The sequence below is a fragment of the Engystomops pustulosus genome, chromosome 1, assembly GCF_040894005.1.
Source record: "Engystomops pustulosus chromosome 1, aEngPut4.maternal, whole genome shotgun sequence".
NCBI lineage: Eukaryota > Metazoa > Chordata > Amphibia > Anura > Leptodactylidae > Engystomops > Engystomops pustulosus.
Genome location: NC_092411.1, coordinates 105,852,016 through 105,874,394, shown reverse-complemented (window position 1 = coordinate 105,874,394; position 22,379 = coordinate 105,852,016). Strand labels below are relative to the sequence as shown.

The 22,379-nt window shown below is 45.7% G+C and overlaps 1 protein-coding gene across 8 annotated transcripts in view; it reads right to left on the bottom strand.

Annotated features, from left to right (window-relative positions):
- SHC3 (SHC adaptor protein 3) overlaps positions 1 to 22,379 on the bottom strand; it is an 83,812-nt gene that overhangs the window by 16,407 nt on the left and 45,026 nt on the right. For all 8 annotated transcript variants that reach the window (XR_011855572.1, XM_072150786.1, XM_072150785.1 and 5 more), the window contains exons 5-9: positions 12,057 to 12,176; positions 10,076 to 10,129; positions 7,330 to 7,381; positions 5,831 to 5,957; positions 5,316 to 5,472 (exon numbers count right to left, since the gene is read on the bottom strand). Coding sequence is in view for 7 of the 8 variants with exons in the window: in XM_072150786.1 (XP_072006887.1) it covers positions 5,316 to 5,472; positions 5,831 to 5,957; positions 7,330 to 7,381; positions 10,076 to 10,129; positions 12,057 to 12,176 (510 nt within the window). In the remaining variant the exon portion in view is untranslated. The remainder of the gene's footprint in view (positions 1 to 5,315; positions 5,473 to 5,830; positions 5,958 to 7,329; positions 7,382 to 10,075; positions 10,130 to 12,056; positions 12,177 to 22,379) is intronic.

Below are 22,379 nucleotides of genomic sequence, written 5' to 3'. Positions count from 1 at the left end.
TGCCTGCCCTGCCGCTAGCGTCTTGTCCGAGCGGGTTTTCAGTGCAGCTGGTGGCATCATCACTGATAAGCGTACACGCCTGTCGACTGACAGCGCTGACAGGCTGACGCTTATTAAGATGAATAAAGCCTGGATTTCTCATAATTTCCAATCTCCACCAGGTGAAGGAAGCTCAACCTGAATAATTTATCCACTCCTCCTCCTCCTCATTTTCCTCCTTCTCCTCCTCTTTGTACAGTAAAGCAGAGGAAACTGGCTATTTTTTGACAGGGCCCACTGGCTCTAGCTATAGTACTTTATGCATTTAATTTTTCTGGAGGGCCACCAACCCGGTCCTCTGTTTTAAACAATTTTTGGGAGTGCCACATACAGGCACTCAATCTATTCAATTTTTCTGGAGGGCCACCTACCTGCTCCTCTGGTTTGAAAACTTTTTTGGACTGCCACATACAGGCACTCAATCTATTCCATTTTTCTGGAGGGCCACCTACCTGCTCCTCTGGTTTGAAAACTTTTTTGGACTGCCACATACAGGCACTCAATCTATTCCATTTTTCTGGAGGGCCACCTACCTGCTCCTCTGGTTTGAAAACTTTTTTGGACTGCCACATACAGGCACTCAATCTATTCCATTTTTCTGGAGGGCCACCTACCTGCTCCTCTGGTTTGAAAACATTTTTGGACTGCCACATACAGGCACTATCCAAATTAAATTGTCTCCATAGCAGCCTCCACACGTTGTCTCCATTGCTACCTCCAAAAGTCGTCCATATAGCTGCCTCCATACATCGTCCCTTTATCAAACGAGGTGTGTCAGGCAGAAATTTGGGTTGTTTTCATGGATTCCACATCAAAGTTGTTAACTTTGTCGCCACCCAGCTGTGTTATCCACAAAATATACTGGCAAACTTTTATCATTTACCAATATTATTTCAGCGCTTCTTGCGCTTCTGTTTACATTCCCCTCACCCGCCATATCCTAAACTTATAAGAACGCTACTACACTTGATCTTATACAAAAGGTTCTTAGAAGTGCTGTTTGGGGAGTAGCCTAGAGACACGGGCTTGGATTGGCGAAAGCTCGCCTGGCAGCGGAGCGCCAGCTCCATGCCAAGATCCAACTAACATAGTTTTAACTGCAGCACCTTTAATCTACTACTAGTTCACTGCCTCCATACATGGTCCCCTTATCAAACGAGCTTTGTCAGGCAGAATTTTGGGTTGTTTTCATGGCTTCCACAACAAACTTGTTAACTTTGTCGCCACCCTGCTGTGTTATCCACAAAATATACTGGCAAACTTTTATCATTTACCAATATTATTTCAGCGCTTCTTGCGCATCTGTTTACATTCCCCTCACTTGCCATATCCCAAACTTATAAGAACGCTACTACACTTAACTTGGTGCACGCTGGGACCGAGTCTGACCCTGGGGCTGGTGATATACTGCCGACGCAGAGGATTGCGGGGCCTACCTCGGTCCAGGTCTCAAAGGCCTACTATACCTCCTCCTCCTCCCACCCCTCCTCCACCTCCTCCTCCTCCGAATTACCATCCGTGGCCATGGCGCCATCAGTCGGTAGCTCTAGGCACAGCAGCAGTGCCGTCGCTAAGCGACAGCAGGCGGTGCTCAAACTGCTGAGCCTAGGCGATAAAAGGCACACCGCCCAAGAGCTATTACAGGGCATTCCACATCAAACTTGTTAACTTTCTCGCCACCCTGCTGTGTAATCCACAAAAGATACTGGCAAACTTTTATCATTTACCGATATTATTTCAGCGCTTCTTGCGCATCTGTTTACATTCCCCTCTCTCGCCATATCCCAAACTTATAAGAACGCTACTACACTTGATCTTATACAAAAGGTTTTTAGAAGTGCTGTTTGGGGAGTAGCCTAGAGACAGGGGCTTGGATTGGCGAAAGCTCGCCTGGAAGCGGAGCGCCAGCTCCATCCCAAGATACAACTAACATAGTTTTAAGTGCAGCACCTTTAATCTACTACTAGTTCACTGCCTCCATAATAATAATAATAATAATCTCTATTTATATAGCGCCATCATATTCCGTAGCGCTTTACAAATCATAGGAAACAAATACAAATGTAATGTAACAGAGCACAACATTTGTATGGAACAACAGGAGTGAGGGACCTGCTCGCCAGAGCTTACGGTTTATGAAGATGATGGGGTAACACGAGGTAAAAGAATTTTTAATGGTCAAGCCATTCTTCTTAGGGAATAGAACAAAATATAATAAATGGAATTGCTGTCGCTTGAACCACTCAGCCGTCACCAGGTCCAGGGTGAATGGGACTGCATAGAAGTCTGGTGCCTGTTGGTTGCTGGATAACAGATGGGAGGACGACACAGGACGGGTTAGTAGAAGAGTTAAAACTTCATGCAGTTAATGAGTGTTATAGGCTTGCCTAAAGAAATGGGTTTTAAGAGCATGTTTGAAACTTTGGAGGTTAGGTATTAGTCTGATAGTCCGGGGCAGAGCATTCCATAGAATTGGTGCAGCTCTAGAGAAGTCTTGGAGACGCGAGTGGGAGGTCCGCACTAGGGTAGAGGTTGATCTAAGATCACTGGCGGATCTAAGAGCACGGGTTGGGCGATAGACTGAGATAAGAGAGGAGAGGTAGGGGGGTGCAGCATTATACAGAGCTTTGTGGATGAGGGTTATTATTTTAAACTGTATTCGAAAGGAGACTGGCAGCCAGAGCAGCGACTGGCATGAACTGTAGGCATACATGGTCCACTTATCAAACGAGCTGTGTCAGGCAGAATTTTGGGTTGTTTTCATGGCTTCCACAACAAACTTGTTAACTTTGTCGCCACCCTGCTGTGTAATCCACAAAATATACTGGCAAACTTTTATCATTTACCAATATTATTTCAGCGCTTCTTGCGCATCTGTTTCCATTCCCCTCACCCGCCATATCATAAACTTATAAGAACGCTATTACACTTGATCTTATACAAAAGGTTCTTAGAAGTGCTGTTTGGGGAGTAGCCTAGAGACAGGGGCTTGGATTGGCGAAAGCTCGCCTGGCAGCGGAGCGCCAGCTCCATGCCAAGATCCAACTAACATAGTTTTAACTGCAGCACCTTTAATCTACTACTAGTTCACTGCCTCCATACATGGTCCCCTTATCGAACGAGCTGTGTCAGGCAGAATTTTGGGTTGTTTTCATGGCTTCCATGTTAACTTTGTCGCCACCCTGCTGTGTAATCCACAAAATATACTGGCAAACTTTTATCATGTACCGATATTATTTGAGCGCTTCTTGTTCGCTCCTTTGGTTCCTCTCTGCCACCCATTGGTTTGAAGCCTGAGTCCATTTAGGGTATGTCGCCATGCCACTCTCTAGCCTGCCGCTGCTGCTGCTGCCTCTGCATGAAGTCCCCTATAGTGTCAGGGTCAATTATTGGATGTTTTAGATGCTATCTAGCTTCATTCTGTCACTCTGTCATGGCCATGCTGTTGCCCATAATTTTGGCATAATGGTGCGATTAAGCAGCCTCAGAGGCATCCATGCATGCTGCCCCTGCTGTTTCCTGTCCATTTCCGTGGTGTTTCCATCCTTTTCTGAGGTTCCCAGGTGTTTGGCCAAGCTTCCCTGTGCAGAGCCTTGGTCCCCTTGAAAAATGCTCGAGTCTCCCATTGACTTCAATGGGGCTCGTTATTCGAGACGAGCACTCGAGCATCGGGAAAAGTTCGTCTCGAATAACGAGTACCCGAGCATTTTAGTGCTTGCTCATCTCTATTTAAAACCTTTTACTATGTACAGGCAGTCCCTGGGTTACGTACAAGATAGGTTCTGTAAGTTTGTTATTAGGTTGAATTTGTATGTCGAAACTGTATATTTTATAATTGTAGTTCCAGCCAAAATTTTTTTGCATCTCTGTCACAATTGGATTTTAAAAATGTTGGGTTGTCATTAGAACCAGGATTAACAATAGTGCTTAATTGCAGACACGTTTAATAAATGTTACAGCTCTTTTATTGTAGCCAAAGGCTAAAGTACTGTAAATTGCCAACATACAGAGGTCCGTTTGTAACTTGGGGTTGTCTGTAATCAGGTGTTCTTAAGTAGGGGACCGCCTGTACAGGTGTTTTACACGCATGATATTTAGTATTCAAATAATAACAAAAAACCTTTGTCACTGCTTAAATAGCCGTTTGCAATATTACAATATATAGCATAATCTAAAGTTGATACACCTTTCAGAGAGTCCATACACAAGTAGCCTTTTCTGTGTTGGGAACACTAATTGGGCACCATCATTTTTGTGATCAATGTGGACAGGAAACTAAATCTGACATACAGCATTGCACGGAGTGCCATATGGCCTACTAGAAGCAAACAGAGCAGCTGCAAATGAGAGGAAAACTGTATATGTAGTTTACATTTCCCTTCCGTCCCTGAACATATGTTTTCAACTGCAAAAAAAGGAAAAAAAAACATCTACTTACATATACCGTATATACTCGTGTATAAGCCGAGTTTTTCAGCACAAAAAATGTGCTGAAAAACGTCCCCTTGGCTTATACACGAGTCATAAAAAATCTTTAAAAAATAATAAACTTATATACTCACCCTCCGGTGGCCCCGACCTGCAGCGCTGCTCCCCCGATGTCCGCGCGGGTCCTCTTCTGGCTCCCGCGGCCATCTTCTGTCTTCACTAACTTCGTGCCGGGCGCCGCCATGTTTTTCCTCCAGGCGGCGCCTAGTATGACGTCAGCAGCGCCGCTTCATACTAGGCGCCTTCCAGGGGAGAACAATGGCGGCACCCAGCACCCGGCGCGAAGAAGACGGGAGCTGAAGCCAGAAGAGGACCCGCGCGGACATCGGGGGAGCAGCGCTGCAGGTCGGGGCCACCGGAGGGTGAGTATATAAGTTTATTATTTTCTTTTAATGCTGGGCTGGCTGTATACTACTGGGGGCAGTGCTGAATACTACTGGGGGCAGTGCTGTATACTACTGGGGGCAGTGCTGTATACTACTAGGGGCAGTGCTGTATACTACTGGGGGCTGCTGTATACTACCGGGGGCAGGCTGTATACTACCGGGGGCTGCTGTATACTACTGGGGGCTGATGTATACTACTGGGGACAGGCTGTATACTACTGGGGGCAGGCTGTATACATACTGGGGGGGGGGTCTGTGATTAATGCATTTCCCACCCTCGGCTTATACTCGAGTCAATGGGTTTTCCCAGTTTGATTGTAAAATTAGGGGTCTCGGCTTATACTCGGGTCGGCTTATACTCGAGTATATACGGTATATCAAATATACATCAAAGTACTTTACCTGTGAATTGTCTCCCTGATTCGGATGCAGAGCTCTTAATCTCTCATCAATAATCCCTCCTGGGGGTGGTATTTTATTTGGAATACTGTTGTAATATTGCGGTTCTGTTGAAGCCCCATCTTCTTCTAGCCATAGTGGGTCATCTAAGCTTTGCATTCTAAAAAGAAACAATTTTTTGGAATCAGTTTATGGCAACTGTATATTGCAAGTATGCAAATTCCATTTATTATAGAAATTAATTTATTAATTTATTCTGTTTTTGAGAATTCAAGCTGCTTGTAATGTACATTCAAAGTGCAGCAACAGCCACATATTTATGAACAGTTGCACTCAAAAGTTTACATACCCCTGCAGAATTGTGTACAGTAAATTATTACAATGTATTTACAGGAGAACATAGTATACAATTTTAATCCTACTATTAAACCTGTATTGATGACAAAATGATAAAATATTTTCCAGATTCAATCAAAAAAAGCTATATGGGAGGGGTATATTCTGTGGTTGAAAATTACCTGTCAGGAAATGCGGGTAACTTAGATGGGCACTGTAAATACTGTTTGAATCTAAGTTCAAATGCTTGGCCTATAGTGCTGATAACATCTTGAGCCAGTCCATCACTGCATTCCAGAATATGACAAGCTGGTTTAAAGACAGAGAATTATTAAAAAGTGTTTATATAATATCCTTCTAAAATCAACATTGTGTTAAAGCAAATAGCCAATAGTGCAATAGTGATAATAGAAAACGTTGTATACAGGCATCTCCCTGGTTACGTACAACATAGGTTTTTTAGGTTTGTTCTTAAGTTGAATTTGTATACAATGTATGTTTTGTAACTCTTACTCCAGACAAAGGCCCACATTTATCAAAAAGAATGCAAACTCTTCATGAATTGTAGCGCATGTTCTTGATTAATCTGGTACCCCCTGCACTGCTCGGGAAGTGTGCACCATTTTTTTGGGTGCTCTTTGTTAATGCTGAAGAATTGTGATGCAGACACAATTGTGGCACACGTCAGACACAGTTGTGGTACACAATCCGACTAACCACTTTGCAATAGGGCTTCTAAGCAGCAAATACCGTGCACCAGCTCAGGGTGAGCAGGTGCCGGAGCATATCCTTGTTATGTTCTTAATCTGCTGTTAAGCGTTTAAACACTTTAGTAATCTTTATATACAAAGTAGCTTCGGTGCATGGTGGTACACGCTCGGTGCACCATGCATGCGACCATGCATGCACCTGAATAGGAAGTGGTCGGGCGCATGGTGCGCCAAGCACGTACCACCGTGCGTCGAAGCCGCTTCCAATATAAAGATTACTAAAGTGTTTAAACGCTTTACAATGAAGCACCGGCACCAGCTCACCTTGCTTAGAAGCCCTATTGCAAAGTGGTAGGTTTCCTTTAAAGGAAACCTACCACTTTATTACGGAAGTTCTAACCCTCAAAAACCTTGCAACAGCTCAAGGTGACGGAGCATATCTTCATTAATTTCAGAAACCGCTGATTCCTTTTTAAACTGTTTTATACTTTATATTCCAAGCACCCTTCGGCGCACCATGATACGGGCTCAGCGCACCATGATTAAGAAGTGCCGGAGACGTCACCGAGCTCTCGGGCAAACTCGCGCCTGCGCAACTTCGCGAGCGAAGCCGGCTGTGTGCAGACGCGAGTGTGCCCAAGAGTTCGGTGACGTCACCGACTCTTCAGCACTTCCTAAGCAGGCGCACGCACGGTCGTATCATGGTGCGCCAAAGCGTGCTTGGAATATAAAGTATAAAACAGTTTAAAAAGGAATCGGCGGTATCTGGAATAAATGAAGATATGCTCCGGCACCAGCTGCTGCAAGGTATTTGAGGGTTAGAATTGCCATTATAAAGTGGTTGGTTTCCTTTAACACAACTCTTTTTGGTGTTCATTTTTTCTGTCTTGTCGGACACAGAACAGCTTCGACACAAAACTGACGTGGACGTGAATTATGCTCTAGGTATGAAAAGTTAAAAAAGATCTTACCTCTACGATTGACAGGATCTTTTGCCACATAAGCAACATAGTCTGAAGCATCCTGGTAGACAGATAAAAGAGATCCATTTATTTTTTTTTTCAGGGTGTTTGTATATTGTTTATTTTATATTTAATAGGGTTACTTTGAATTTAGGATTTACTTTAGGTATTAACCCTTTTTTGTTTTTGAATTTCCATTTTTCACACCCCACCTTCAAAAATCTATAACTTTTTTATTTGTGAGGGCTTGTTTTCTGTATAACAAATTGCACTTCATAGTAATGGTATCTAATGGTGGTATTTATTCCATGCCATATACTGGGAAGCGGGCAAATAATTCCAAATGCAGTGAAATTGGTGAAAAACCACATTTGCTCCATTTTCTTGTTGGCTGTTTTATGGCTTATCACTGTGTGCCCCAAATGACACGTCTCCTGTATTTTTTGGGTCGGTACGATCAAGGGACACTAGTATTGGAATGTTTTCATACATTTACAAAAATCAAATACTCCTGTACCAAATAAAATTCTTCATTTTGCCATGTTCTGGCACTAATAACTTTTTCATACTGCAGTGTACAGAGTGGTGGATGGCGTTATTTTTTGCGAGAAGAGATGCTACAATGTTGAGGATTGTACGGCTCTTTGATTGCTTTTTACTACATTATTTATATGTTACAAAATACCAAAAAAGTGTCATTTTTCGACCTTGGGCACTATTTTCTGTTACGGCGTTAAGTGCTGTTTATTATTACCGTATATTCCGGCGTATAAGACGACCTGGTGTACAAGACGACCCCCCTACTTTCCTGTTTAAAATATAGAGTTTAAGATATATTCCCCGTATAAGACTACCCCTTTTCCAACGCATACAAAACACCGGTAAAAATTAAAAAAAAAAACAGATTTGAATTTAACATGGTCCTTTTTTTAATTTAAATTCTTATGACATGCAGGTATATAGCAGGAAAACTGTCGCTCATAAACATAAGGCATACAACAACAACATTACCATCGTCCATTTTACTGTAAATGTTACCATACTGTACCTTAAATTTTTATTTTATTAAATATTCCATGCCATGTACTCAGAAGCAGGAAAAAAATTACAAATGCAATGAAAATGGTGAAAAAACGCATTTGCACCATTTTCTTGTGGGCGTGGATATTACATCTTTCACTGAGCGCCCCAAATGACATGTCTACTTTATTCTTTGGGTCGGTACGATTAAGGGGATACCAAATTTGTATAGGTTTTATAATGTTTTCATACATTTACAAAAATGAAAACTTCCTGTACAAAAATAAATTTTTTGATTTTGCCAAATTCTGGCGCTAATAACTTTTTTATACTTTGGTGTACGGAGCTGTGGGTGGTGTAATTTTTTGCGAAATTTGATAATATTTTCAATGATATCATTTTTAGGACTGTACGACCTTCTGATCACTTTTTATAGATTTTATTATATTTTTCAAAATGGCAAAAAAGTGCCATTTTCGACTTTGGGCGCTATTTTCCGTTACGGGGCTAAACGCATTGAAAAACCGTTATCATATTTTGATATATCGGGCATTTTCGGACGCGTCGATACCTGATGTGTTTATGATTTTTACTGTTTATTTATATTTATGTCAGTTCTAGGGAAAGGGGGGTGATTTGAAATTTTAGGTTTTTTTATTATCATTTTTTTTTTACTTTTTTTTATTTTTATTTATACTATTTTTCAGACTCCCTAGGGTACTTTAACCCTAGGTTGTCTGATCGATCCTACCATATACTGCCATACTACAGTATGGCAGTATATGGGGATTTTCCTCATTCATTACAATGTGCTATCAGCACATTGTAATGAAGGGGTTAAAACGAAATAGCCATGGAGACGGATCGCCGCCCCCAATGACGTCACGGGGAGCGGCGATCCCAGGTAAGATGGCGGCGCCCATGTGCCGCTATCCTTTTGAGGCTGCCGGCAGCTTTGCCAGCAGCCCACGCTGTGAAAACACCCGCAATCGGTGCTAACACCGATCGTGGGTGTTACCGGTAAGCCTTTGCTGCAATATGCAGCGCGACCCGACCGCCGCTGTGAATACACGGCAGGCGGGCGGGATTACCGGCGTATAAGACGACCCCAGAGAAGACAGAAGATTTTTCTGTCTTCAAAAGTCGTCTTATACGCCGGAATATACGGTATATTTTGATTGAACACTTTGGAACGGGGTGATACCGAACATGTTTATGATTTCTACTGTCTTTTTATGTGTTATATATATTTTTTTCAAATGTATTTATATTTTTACTATTTTTAAGACCCCCTAGGGTACTTTAACCCTAGGTTGTCTGACTGATTCTACTGTATACTACACAGTGGGGCAGATTTATCAAGCTGTCTAAAAGTCAGAATACTCTTAGTTGCCCATGGCAACCAATCACAGCTCCCCTTTAAAATATTCATGAGCACTGGTAAAATGAAAGCTGAGCTGTAAGAATATTCTTACTTTTAGACTGCTTGATAAATCCTACTTTAATTACCTAGATAAGAAAGATACAGCTGTCTGCATACAATAATTCCTACAATTAGAATGTCAGATGCTGAACTATTGTCTTATGATGAGCATGTTAGAGGTTGCAGAGAAGGAAATAAAAAACTTTTAGAATAATAGCGAGTTGAAAACTGATAGGAATGATTTCTTATATCTGAACAGATTTAATCTTTACCAGTAGTTATAACATTTAGAAGAGAATTTTTAGTACTTACAGGGTCACCACCAGAAGCAAAGGAAATGGACTGCATATGATGGTTTGCGATGATCTGCACATAAAAGAAGAAAATATTTCTTTAGGTCATGAAAATGTTTATTATTATATTTTTTTCAAATATAGAACACAGAGGGCAATCTACTGTATTATGACTTATATACATTATACAATTGGCATCCAGAAATTCACAAACTCAGGTGACTTCTTCTTTTGTTTTTCTGTGTCTTGCTAACCACTTTTCAAAAATGTAAGTCGAGCTGTGTATGGACTAAGGTGACCTGTAAGGTGACCTTTCCAAACAACCTTTCTTATTTCTGTCCATTTGTATATTTATGCCATTTCTAAGATATTCTCAGTTTAATCTGCATTCAAATGTGACAATTGGAGCGCCAAGGTTGTCTCCTTAGACCAGGAACTGATTGCTATTACCATCTATATCCCTTCCAATATCACTCTCCTGCTTATCCTAACAGATAGTATAGTGGTCCAGGCAGATATCTTGGTACACCAGCTGGAAATCACAATATATTTCTATACAATAAGCTGCCAGTATAATATTACACCTGGTGGAGATGGCAGACTTGGTATCAGCAGCCTTCTTACTATTTTTTTCAAATGTAGGTAAACTACTAGAATAAAGCTACAAACCAATATTTCTCTTTTATAACCCTTGAAAGATAACATTACTAAATATATAAACATATTGATCAAAATCAAGCATGGATAAACCAGGGACACTAATGCAGACACCATGACCATGACATCCATGGCCTCCTTCCTTCTAAAATCAACTTTTAGTATTATGCCAATAAGCCAGAAGGGCTCTGGGGGTGTTACAAGTGCCCCCTCCCCCCAGTTGTCGCTTCACACGCTGTTACACTGTGCAGGAGCACTTCCCCTCCCCCTGGCTGCTGTAATTTTACACAAGTGTTCCTGGCACACTATAATAGCCTGTGAAGCCAGAGCACTAAGGAGCTCTGGTAACATTCCTTTCTTTCTAATTAGCATAATTTTAAAAGTTGATTTAGAAGAAAAATATAAGAAGATTACCACAGTCACTGTGCCTAGATCTATTGGTAAGTGCCCCTGGTTTATCATGCTTGATTTTGATGGTATATGTTTATTATTTCAGATAATAAAAAAGAAATAGAAAAAATGTTATCTCATAAGAACAGAGCATGTAGTTACTTTGGTCCGCACTAGCAGGTACCCCTGTCATTTCACTGTATGTCTTGCTGTATATTCTCATTATGTTTACCACTGTGTCTTGTGATGTTCTGTAACTCCTGAATGCGGATGCAATAAACACAGGGGGATAAAGTTATAATACAGCACATATTTAGGGAATTATAATATCTACAATTCCGTTATATACGTCACAGGGAATCAGAGCTAACTGCGAGCCACATACAATATTTCTGTCCTCAGCAACAGGAACCATAAGCAGAATATGGGTGTTAATGATTGAATCACTGTCACTGCATCACATCCACATCCTTCTCTTTATAATATGTTAGTCAATGAATTTCTTCATTGTGTGCATTTATTGCAGACACGGATACTTAGGCTTCCTGCCATGTATTCCTTTCCATGACAAATGTATTTCCAACTGTTGCTCTGGCAACCACTGCCATCCCCAGCCATCTCTTACATTTTGCAGAGGCATTTCATGTTCATTCATTGATTTGATTTGCTTTAGGAATACAATGCTTGAAACATGGAAACACATTTTACAGGTATAACGTACAAACATTTTTTCACAAAATCAAAATTAAGGAATTTTGAATTCAAATAAACCATGCATACTTAATAGGAGCAATGCAGCATTGGGTTATCATGTGTAGTTGGTTGGCTCTCTACACACATGACCAGTGTCAATATTTTATTCTCAAATGAAAAAACACAAACAACTAGTATTTCTTATGGTTTTACAGTATATGAAAGTATGATATGGCACGCCAAGATCTGGTGGAGCATACCTGTTTTGAATCTGGAGTCATCATATTTAAGCTAGTTGTAGATATATTCAGAGTTATACACATTCCTGCAAACTGTAGGTTGCTTTTTCCAAGGATGCTAGAGAGGATTTTATTTGCTGGCTAGATAAAAAAAAAACAGTTTGGCTTAGGAAAAAAAAGGAAGGACTGTGTTTCCAGTGCAGTCATATCATTTATTAAAAACAATGTAACGTCTTGACCTTAATGACCAGGCCTTAAAAAGCATTAATGACCAGGGCTTTTATTAGCAAATTTTCATACATTTTGGTTTGAGAGCTGTGCTGCCCACTGGCAAGTGTTATGCAGGTTAAATGATGTTCATAATTTTGTCCATTATGTAACAGATGTTTATTTGCAGGCGCCATCTAATGGCCAGAGTTAATAATTACTTACATTCTGTTTTCCCCACCCACTAGCAGATACAAAGGATTGTGGGTAGGAGAAGGGCAGTTCCCTTCATGTCTACACAGAGAGAAGACCTATGCAACACCCTCGCCGATGCAATGGCGAGGTAGTGCTTGCGAATACGTCCCACCTGTAGGTAACATCATATTACACTACATGGTCCTTATAGGATCAAGGGGAAATTGCAGTGGTTAATCCTGCCTGGCAAGGCAGAGGTTAAGTATTTTGTATAATGCAAGATGCTATTGACCAATGTCTGTGTTACATCCTGTCCCTGTGAGCTGAGATGTGATTGGAGGAGCAGCCACCACCTGATCAAAGGGAGGTAATAAAACCTCTGGCCAGGAGTGTTCTGGAGGATTCCAGGAGAAGGTCTTTGGAGATCTTCTTTCAGAGAGAGGTTCCAGTGTAGGAGAATCCTAGAGTGAGTGAGAAATCTCTATCTAGCCCATACCAGAGCAGGAAGAGCCTAGCCCCTGCCTCTGAAGAGTGGAGCTAATAGAATAGAGTTAGAGTAGTGAGGAAAAGGGGTATCATCTTACCTTTGAAGGTGATATCTGAAGCCCTACAGGACAAGCTGAAGCTTCCTACCAGGACACAGCTGCCTCCCAGCCTGCTCCCTACATCCAGGCTGGTGAACTATCTCCTGAGGCTCCCTCCAACTCACATCTCGGCACCCTACCTACCTGTTAAAGGCACGTTTGCTGCGGTTCAAATAAAGAACTGTAAGTTGTTTTCTTCAACTTCTGTCTCCGTCTGGTCCCTGCTAATACGGCTGCCTTCATCACCGGCACCCTGTCCATCACCCAGAGACTCACACTCGGGACATTAAGGGGTTGCCCCAGGGAGATCCGCTATAGCCGCCTCTCCCTCATCTTTTCTTGCCAACACCACCCTGCTGGAGACCTGCCAGGCTGTAGGACAGCCCTCCGGTTCCCCCGTACCAAGCACCGTGACAATAGCGTGCTTAGGCCGCAACCGCCAGCCACTCCGGTACCGCGGGCCCCGGCTGTCTCCAGGCCTCACCTCAAGGGCTAGGCCCCGGTGGGGGATGTTGCAAGTGGCGTCACGAATCACAGGATATATACTTCTGTGCCTTATCCTGGCACTAAAGACTGTACTTTATTAAGAAAAAGACTGTGCTGCCTAACCCTGCTGCCATCCGGGTTTAGGCCCAAGTATTTGTGTGTTTCTACATTGAACTTTATACTGCTGCCACGTGCTGTCGAGCGCCGCTCCAGCACTCAAGAGGTTAATTCCTGCAAGAACTGTGTCAGCTCTGCTACATCCGGCGCTGCTGCGCCTGAAGCATTTACCTCAGAGGCGTGTGGCGCAGCAAGTATTTCCAGCCCGCCAAATCCTCACTGGCGGGAACTACAGAGGCGTCACTAGGCTCCGCCCCCTGCGCGAGTGGCGCGAACTACCGTGGAGGAGGAGCTGGAGCGAGTGCGGCCGGCAACGAAGAGGGTTAATCGGCCATCTTGGATTTCGGCGCAGGCCGTGCCTGAAGCCTGCCAGCAGTGTGCGCCTCATCCGGAGGTCCGGCGTACGTGTCCTGCAACCGGAGAACACCGCGGAGCATCACTGAGCCCTGCTGCCTGCCGGACATCGGGAACGGAGACTTTCGTGCACCGGAGCTGTCCTGTCACCGCGGCTGATCCTGAGTGAGTACCGCTGGGGAAGTTAAAGGGGGGTAGAGATTGTTTCCGACGCTAGGTTATTGGCTCACCTCCCAGGGAATAGTGACTGTGTCTTAAAGTGCCCACGTCCCATTCTAGCCATCGCCCATAGCAACGGACATTGTGTAACCCTACAGACTTCCCTCAGCTAGGCCAGTCATGTCCGCCCAGGACGAAGATACGGGACTGGCGCAAGTCCCGTCCCCTGGTCCCTCCTCAGGGTACCGGAGCATGTTAAGTCCTCCAGAGAGTCCCTTCAGCCCTGCTACAGCTAGTGTCCCTGGGACTCCCACCATGATGCCTCTGACTATGCCCTACTATCTGGGGGCCCCCTGGTTACCCTACTACGAGGGAGAATCACATACTCTCCCTGAATTCAGGGACAAGTTGTTAGCCACCTTCGCCTTGCTCCCATTCACAGAGGAACAGAAAGTGGGCATCCTCATCGGGCAGTTGAAAGGACCCGCTCTCCGGGAAGTCAAGTCTTGGCCCCGAGAACAGTGTCAGAATGTGGTCCAGATTCTTGATAGGCTACGCAACACCTTTGACAAGTGTACTGTCTCCGAGTTGAAGCAGAAATTCTTCGGGAAAAGACAGAAGCCCCAAGAGTCCCTCCGAGACTTTGCCCTCTCCCTACAGGAGACATGGAAGGCCATCACCTGCCTTGAGCCCAAAGACGCTGAAACCTCTGATCAAACCTTAAGGGAACAATTTATTAATGGACTTGTTGATAGAAATCAAAGGTGTCAACTAAAGATCATCTCTTCCCAACATGCCCAGGCCTCCTTCCTTGAGTTTAAGGAAATCGCCATTGACATATTAGGAGACCGACCACCGACTGGACCGCAGAAAGAGCCTGAATCCGTGGAAATGGAAGAATCTGCTCTTGCTTGCCATCCCACGCAGTCAGCATCACCTACTCCTGCGGCTATGGAAGTTACTGGCATAACAGGACCGGTCCCTAATCTGGTGGACACCCTGCATCAAATCCTTGATCGGTTGACCCAGTTGGAAGTAACTGTCTCTGCTATGAGGAGGAAACCTCCAGAGAACCCGGTACGGTCAGCTACTCCTCGTGAATCTCCGACTAAACAGCGCCCAAAAGAAGCGAAGTCGTTAAGCACCTGGAGTCAGAAGAAACCCCGCCAGCGGTGCAGCTACTGCCATAAATATGGGCATGAAGAGAATGATTGTCGTCAGTTAAACGACAAACCCTTGGAGCTAAGGGACGACCTCCAAGGGAAGAACTTGTAAGTCCCCGAGATGCTAACTGGATGCCCAGGTTCGTGGGGACTCGCCCCATGGTTCATGTAACCATCAATGGAGTTACCCTACCGGCCTTAATTGATACCGGCTCTCAAGTGACCACCCTCCGGAGTGCTGCCTTCGAGAAATGCCGAGGAAAAGCATCCCTAGTCCAGCCTCCAAAGGCTTACTTGAACATCATTGCTACGAACGGAAAACCCGTACCCATCCGCGGCTACTGGGAGCCCACGCTAACCATTGGAGACACTGAGTTAACCAGACAGGGCGTAGTGGTGACACGTGTGCCCGAAAAGGGTAACTTCTCCCTGGTACTGGGTACCAATGTCCTCCGCAACTGCTACCCTGAAGTGCTGAAGGCTCTCCACGACTCCCTGCCAACAGTGCCCAACGGTTCCCGGAAGGTAATTCAGGAGACTATGCAGGTTCTAGCGGCGCAACAGAAGTTTGCTGGCCCTAATGGTGAAATCTGCAGAGCCCGGATCAAGGATCCCCAACCTGTCCGCCTTCAACCTGGGACTGAGACGCTAGTATGGTGTCGAGCCTGCATGGGCGTCCAAGGTCAAGACTACCAGGCGATAGTAGAACCTCTACCAGCTGATACCTAGTCACTGTATCCCGAGGACAAGTACCCATTCGATTACTAAATGTGGGAGACTCCCCAGTGGATCTGAGAAAGTACCAAGCCGTGGCCACTCTCTTCAGCGTGCATCCTGAAGACTTGGTGGAAACCGCTCTGTCTGCCTCCCAACAGTTGGAAGTGAAGCAAAGTGCTGAAGGTGAGCCTGCCGAGCAATCCTGGTGGCTTGAGCTCAATATTGGAGACGACGATTTTACTCCTGCAGACCAAGTACAAGGTGTCCTGGATGTCGTTATGAAGCACCACCAGGCCTTCAGCAAACACCCACTGGATTTTGGGCAGACTACTCTGATCCAACATACCATCCCTACTGGCTCTCATCCTCCTATCAAGGAACGATACCGGCCCATACCTCCAGCCCGCTACCAAGAGGTGAAAAAGCTGGTACAAGAGATGAAGACGGCCAACGTTATCCGGGAGAGTCACAGCCCATGGGCTGCCCCGCTGGTCCTTGTGAAGAAGAAGGATGGAACCCTTCGATTCTGTGTTGACTATAGGAAGATCAACAATATCACCCACAAGGACGCCTATCCTCTGCCTCGAATCGAGGAATCCCTCGCAGCCCTAGGGTCAGCTGCCTACTTCTCTACCCTGGACCTGACCAGTGGCTACTGGCAAGTGGCCATGGCGCCGGAAGACAGAGAGAAGACGGCTTTCACCACCCCAATGGGCTTGTTCGAGTTCAACAACATGCCGTTTGGGCTATGCAACGCCCCAGGCACATTTCAACGGCTGATGGAGAGATGTTTGGGTCATCGCAACTTCGAGACCGTCCTGCTATATTTGGACGACATCATCATCTACTCCAAGACTTATGAAGACCACCTCCACCATCTGGCTGAAGTCTTCCAAATCCTGACCCAACATGGGTTGAAGGTCAAGCCATCCAAGTGCCACCTGCTACAGCCTAGCGTCAAGTACTTGGGACATGTGGTGAGCGCTCATGGAATTGAGCCAGATCCAGAGAAGATTGCAGCTGTCTACGACTGGCCTACCCCATCAACCGTACGGGACATCAAGAGCTTCCTGGGATTTGCCAGTTACTACAGGCGTTTCATCCCGAAGTTTGCCCAGCTGGCGGGTCCCCTGCAAGAGCTTCTAAGGGGCCTGCCAAAAGAGAGCCAACGTTCCCGAGTAGCCATTGAGTGGACGGCCGAACGAGAAGCTGCCTTCCAGATGCTCAAGCAACGGTTGACTGAGCCCCCGGTGTTGGGATATCCAGACTATAGTCTGCCTTTCACCCTATACACTGATGCCAGCAAGCAAGGTCTAGGGGCGGTATTATCCCAGCTCCAAAACGGAACTGAAAGGGTCATAGCCTACGCCAGCCGTTCCCTCCGAGAACCGGAGCAAAACGACCAGAACTACAGTTCCTTCAAGTTGGAGTTTCTGGCGTTAGTCTGGGCTGTGACCGAAAAGTTCAAGGACTACCTAGCTGCATCATCTTTCACTGTCTTCACAGACAATAATCCCTTGGCGCACCTGAACACCGCTCGTCTTGGAGCACTGGAACAACGGTGGGCCTCCAGACTTGCCAACTTTAACTTTACCATCAAGTACCAGGCTGGTAAGACCAATGACAACGCCGACGCTCTGTCCCGTCTCCCTGACCAGTGGGAGGGACCCTCCACGGATGCTCAGTGGGAAGATGTCGAGATGCCAGCATTCTATGCCCGGTTTGTGCGTCAAGATGCCCAGAGAGTTTACTCCCTACCGACAGAGGCAGCGCCAGCTACTCCTCAAGAAGAGTCAGAGCCCCCTGCGGAAAAGGACCTCTGGATGAGTCTTCAGGCTGATAGCCGTGCCATAGGAGAAGTAATGGACTATCTCTCTAGTGGGCGAGTGCCTGAAAGAATCCGGCGCAGAAGAGCTGATGGAGAACTGTCTCAATTGTGGCGCCAGAGAAAGACTCTGAGCATGCACCAGGGGCTGCTAAAGAGAAGACTTCTGGACCCTATCACTTATGACCGGCTATACCAGATTGTGATTCCCAGGAGGGACGCCAAGATAGTACTGGAAATGTACCATGACCAGTCTGGACACTTTGGCGCTCAGAAGACTGAGGCCACCCTCCGAAGGCGATTCTTCTGGGTCAACATGAAGTCCGACATTGAAGCCTGGTGTCGAGAATGCCCAGCCTGCGCCATCGCTCGAGGAGAGCGACACAATCAAAGGGCCCCTCTACGTCCCATTGTGAGCCAACGGCCCTTGGAGATCCTGGCATTGGACCACGTGAAGTTGGAGCCCAGCAGATCCGGTCACAGTTATGCTCTTACGATCATCGACCACTATACCAAATTTGTGGTTGCAGTACCTGTCAGAGATCTGTCTGCAAGGACTACCGCAGCGGCCCTGTGGAAGAGCTTCATCCTCCCCTATGGCTGTCCGGACCAGATCCTTACAGACCAAGGAACAGCATTTGAGTCCCAAGTCTTCCAGGAGCTGTGCACTCTATATGGCTGCAAGAAGCTGAGGACCACAGCCTACCATCCCCAAGGCAACGGGCTGTGTGAAAAGATGAACCAGACTCTAATCAATATGCTGAGGACTCTGACCCCTGCAAAAAGGGCTGACTGGCCAAAACCGTTGCCCGAATTAGTGTACCTGTACAACAATACCACTCATTGCTCCACAGGATACACCCCGTATTATCTGATGTTCGGGAGACACGGCCATCTCCCTGCTGATATGACCTGGGACATGGAGTCCCCTGATTCCCAGTCTTTACTCCCCCAGACTGACTGGGTTCACGAACACCAGAGGCGCCTGGCGGATGCCAGAGAAGTTGTGGACCTGCGGTTGGAAGAGGCCCGAGAGAAACAAAAAAGGGACTTCGATCGTAATGCCTGTGCTGAGCCTTTTGCCCCAGGAGATCGAGTGTGGCTGCGCAACAACCATCCTACCAGTAAGCTAGATGGGCGTTGGGAGCGTGAGCCATACCTAGTTAGGGACAGTCTCTCCCCTGAAGTCTACGAGATTTCAAGAGGAGACCGTCCACCACTCCGGGTACATAGGAACCGGCTGAAGAGATGTCTTCGTCCTTTTGCCCCTATGTCTACACCTCTCACCTCGACCCCCAACTTACAGACCTTCTTGTGTTCACCTACCCCCAGTTTCTTGGAACTTGTGACTGTGCCTCAATTCTGTTTTGTTTCCACTCCAGTAAGAGGTACCTCGGAGAGACCATCATCCCCACCGCAGTCTCCAATACTGCTGCCTGTGGAGGATGATCCGGCTCCAGTGTCTGCAACCCCTGAAGCATCAGAGGCAGCTGAGACTCCGACTCCAGCGCTTGACTCAGAGGAGGACGATGAGGAGGTTGTTATCTTCTCCAGGCCGGAACTTCGAAGGTCTCAAAGGGAGACAAAAGGTAAAGCTCCTGCGTACCTGCAGGAGTACCAGCTGGTGACACGCAGAAGCAGGAGACAGGTACGTTTTTCTGACACCAAAGTACTTACCACCGAAGAAGATGCAGACTAACCCCTGAAGGGCTGTAGCCTACTTCAGGTACTGTACTATGTACATATTGTGTATATTTCTCCATTTTTCCCCAAAGAGCCAGAGACAGTCCTGAGACTCTTACCCTTATTTATCTCAGTCAAGAGATTATGTGCTATGATAGCACCTTTCCTCTGCCACAGCAGAGATGTCATCAAAGGACTCTGTCCCTCTCCACAAAGAGGAGACCCTTTGTTTCTTCATTGCACTTTTCCCCACCTCAAGGGCTGTACCCAGAAGATGGACTTTGTCAGTAGAGACCTTCTGAGAGACTTTTGCCAACCTCCAGGAAAAGTTGCAATGTAATTGACTATTATTTTGCACTTAATGCCTTCCTTTTTAGGTATGGACATTCTGCTTGCACTTTTTATGCCTTTTCTTTGCAGGAAAAGAGACATTTGCTATCGCGCTACCCTGAGTAGCCTATCTACTTCTGTAACGTTTGTAACGTTTAAGATGTGTACCCATTGGGCTTCTAAGCCAATGCGATCTTAACCTGTTTGCACACTGTCAGAAGATTTGCCAGTAGTCTGCATTAACCCTTTCATAGGCTTTTTAGGTTGTAGTGTGGCTGTGTCGGACCGTCTCTATGTAGTACAATGTTTTATTGTGTCGCATATGCTAACGCAATGCAGATAGACACCTTATATAATTGCCGCCAGGGAAGAAGCGTTGATCAAACAAATATACAGGCCTTGGTGCAAGGAGTGGATTACAGGACATGACACCACACCTTTCCTACTGTACAGTTCGGTTTAATGGCGTCAGCGACCAACTGTCATACAGCTACATGTTTTGTCTTAGTCCGACACCAACCCAGGTGCCTGTCTCCAGGACCATGGGCGGTTTGTCCCTACACCTCACATAGCCTGCACTTCCCAGAAGTGCCCTTAGCCCCCTCTGTGCCCCAAAACATCTATAGTCGAGCCGAGGGCGGCTCTTTCAATTGCCCCCGGGGTATGCAACACCCTCGCCGATGCAATGGCGAGGTAGTGCTTGCGAATACGTCCCACCTGTAGGTAACATCATATTACACTACATGGTCCTTATAGGATCAAGGGGAAATTGCAGTGGTTAATCCTGCCTGGCAAGGCAGAGGTTAAGTATTTTGTATAATGCAAGATGCTATTGACCAATGTCTGTGTTACATCCTGTCCCTGTGAGCTGAGATGTGATTGGAGGAGCAGCCACCACCTGATCAAAGGGAGGTAATAAAACCTCTGGCCAGGAGTGTTCTGGAGGATTCCAGGAGAAGGTCTTTGGAGATCTTCTTTCAGAGAGAGGTTCCAGTGTAGGAGAATCCTAGAGTGAGTGAGAAATCTCTATCTAGCCCATACCAGAGCAGGAAGAGCCTAGCCCCTGCCTCTGAAGAGTGGAGCTAATAGAATAGAGTTAGAGTAGTGAGGAAAAGGGGTATCATCTTACCTTTGAAGGTGATATCTGAAGCCCTACAGGACAAGCTGAAGCTTCCTACCAGGACACAGCTGCCTCCCAGCCTGCTCCCTACATCCAGGCTGGTGAACTATCTCCTGAGGCTCCCTCCAACTCACATCTCGGCACCCTACCTACCTGTTAAAGGCACGTTTGCTGCGGTTCCTGCGGTTCAAATAAAGAACTGTAAGTTGTTTTCTTCAACTTCTGTCTCCGTCTGGTCCCTGCTAATACGGCTGCCTTCATCACCGGCACCCTGTCCATCACCCAGAGACTCACACTCGGGACATTAAGGGGTTGCCCCAGGGAGATCCGCTATAGCCGCCTCTCCCTCATCTTTTCTTGCCAACACCACCCTGCTGGAGACCTGCCAGGCTGTAGGACAGCCCTCCGGTTCCCCCGTACCAAGCACCGTGACAATAGCGTGCTTAGGCCGCAACCGCCAGCCACTCCGGTACCGCGGGCCCCGGCTGTCTCCAGGCCTCACCTCAAGGGCTAGGCCCCGGTGGGGGATGTTGCACCTATATTCATCTTAACGCTTGTTGTAGTATAGCCGGTAAGAAGACTGTCTATAAGAATCTCTAGCTACTTACTTGGCAGTTATAGGACCACTCTGTATAAACTTTGTTATATGAAATGTAATGTATAGATCTGTAATTGCACAGATAGGCCCAACCGCATGGTCGGCCATGTTTGGTCGTAGACTGTATATGTATCAGCTTGTTTCCTGTTCTATGCTAATGTAATGTATGTAACATGCTCCTGTTATATTATTGTACTATTCTAATAGCTTGTACATTCTTGTTTTTCTTCAGTTTCACCCTAATCCTACATCAGTTTAATAAAGCTACGGACTTTCACCCAGTCTCATTTGTAGAACTGTAGGAAGGCATTTAACTGCATGTCGAGCTCCGCATAGACCCCGGGGGTATGTGAAGTGGGGGCAGGACAAGAGCCATAACCTCTTTTGTGTGCTACCTTAAACATTTTAAGGTGTTTTTTTTTTTGACACATTGGGCTATTTTTTTTGGGTGGGGTGGGGGGGTCAGAGTTAATGTCCCAAAAAGTGGGAAAAAGACTTTTTGTGTATATTTTTTAATTTGCTAATTACCATATATACTTGAGTGTAAGCCGACTTGAGAATAAACCTACTTTTACTACAAAATACTGGTAAAACCGTAGGAAAAATGATTGGTCACAGCTTCCCCAGTAATTCAATGATCCACAACTTTCCCCAGTAATGTAATGCCCAGCAGCCTCCCCAGTAATGTAATGCCCAGCAGCCTCCCCAGTAATGTAATACCCCATGAAGCCTCCTCCAGTAACTCAATACTATGCAGTGAAGAAAGGAGAAGGAAGAAGTGGTAATAAACCACTTCTGCTCTTACC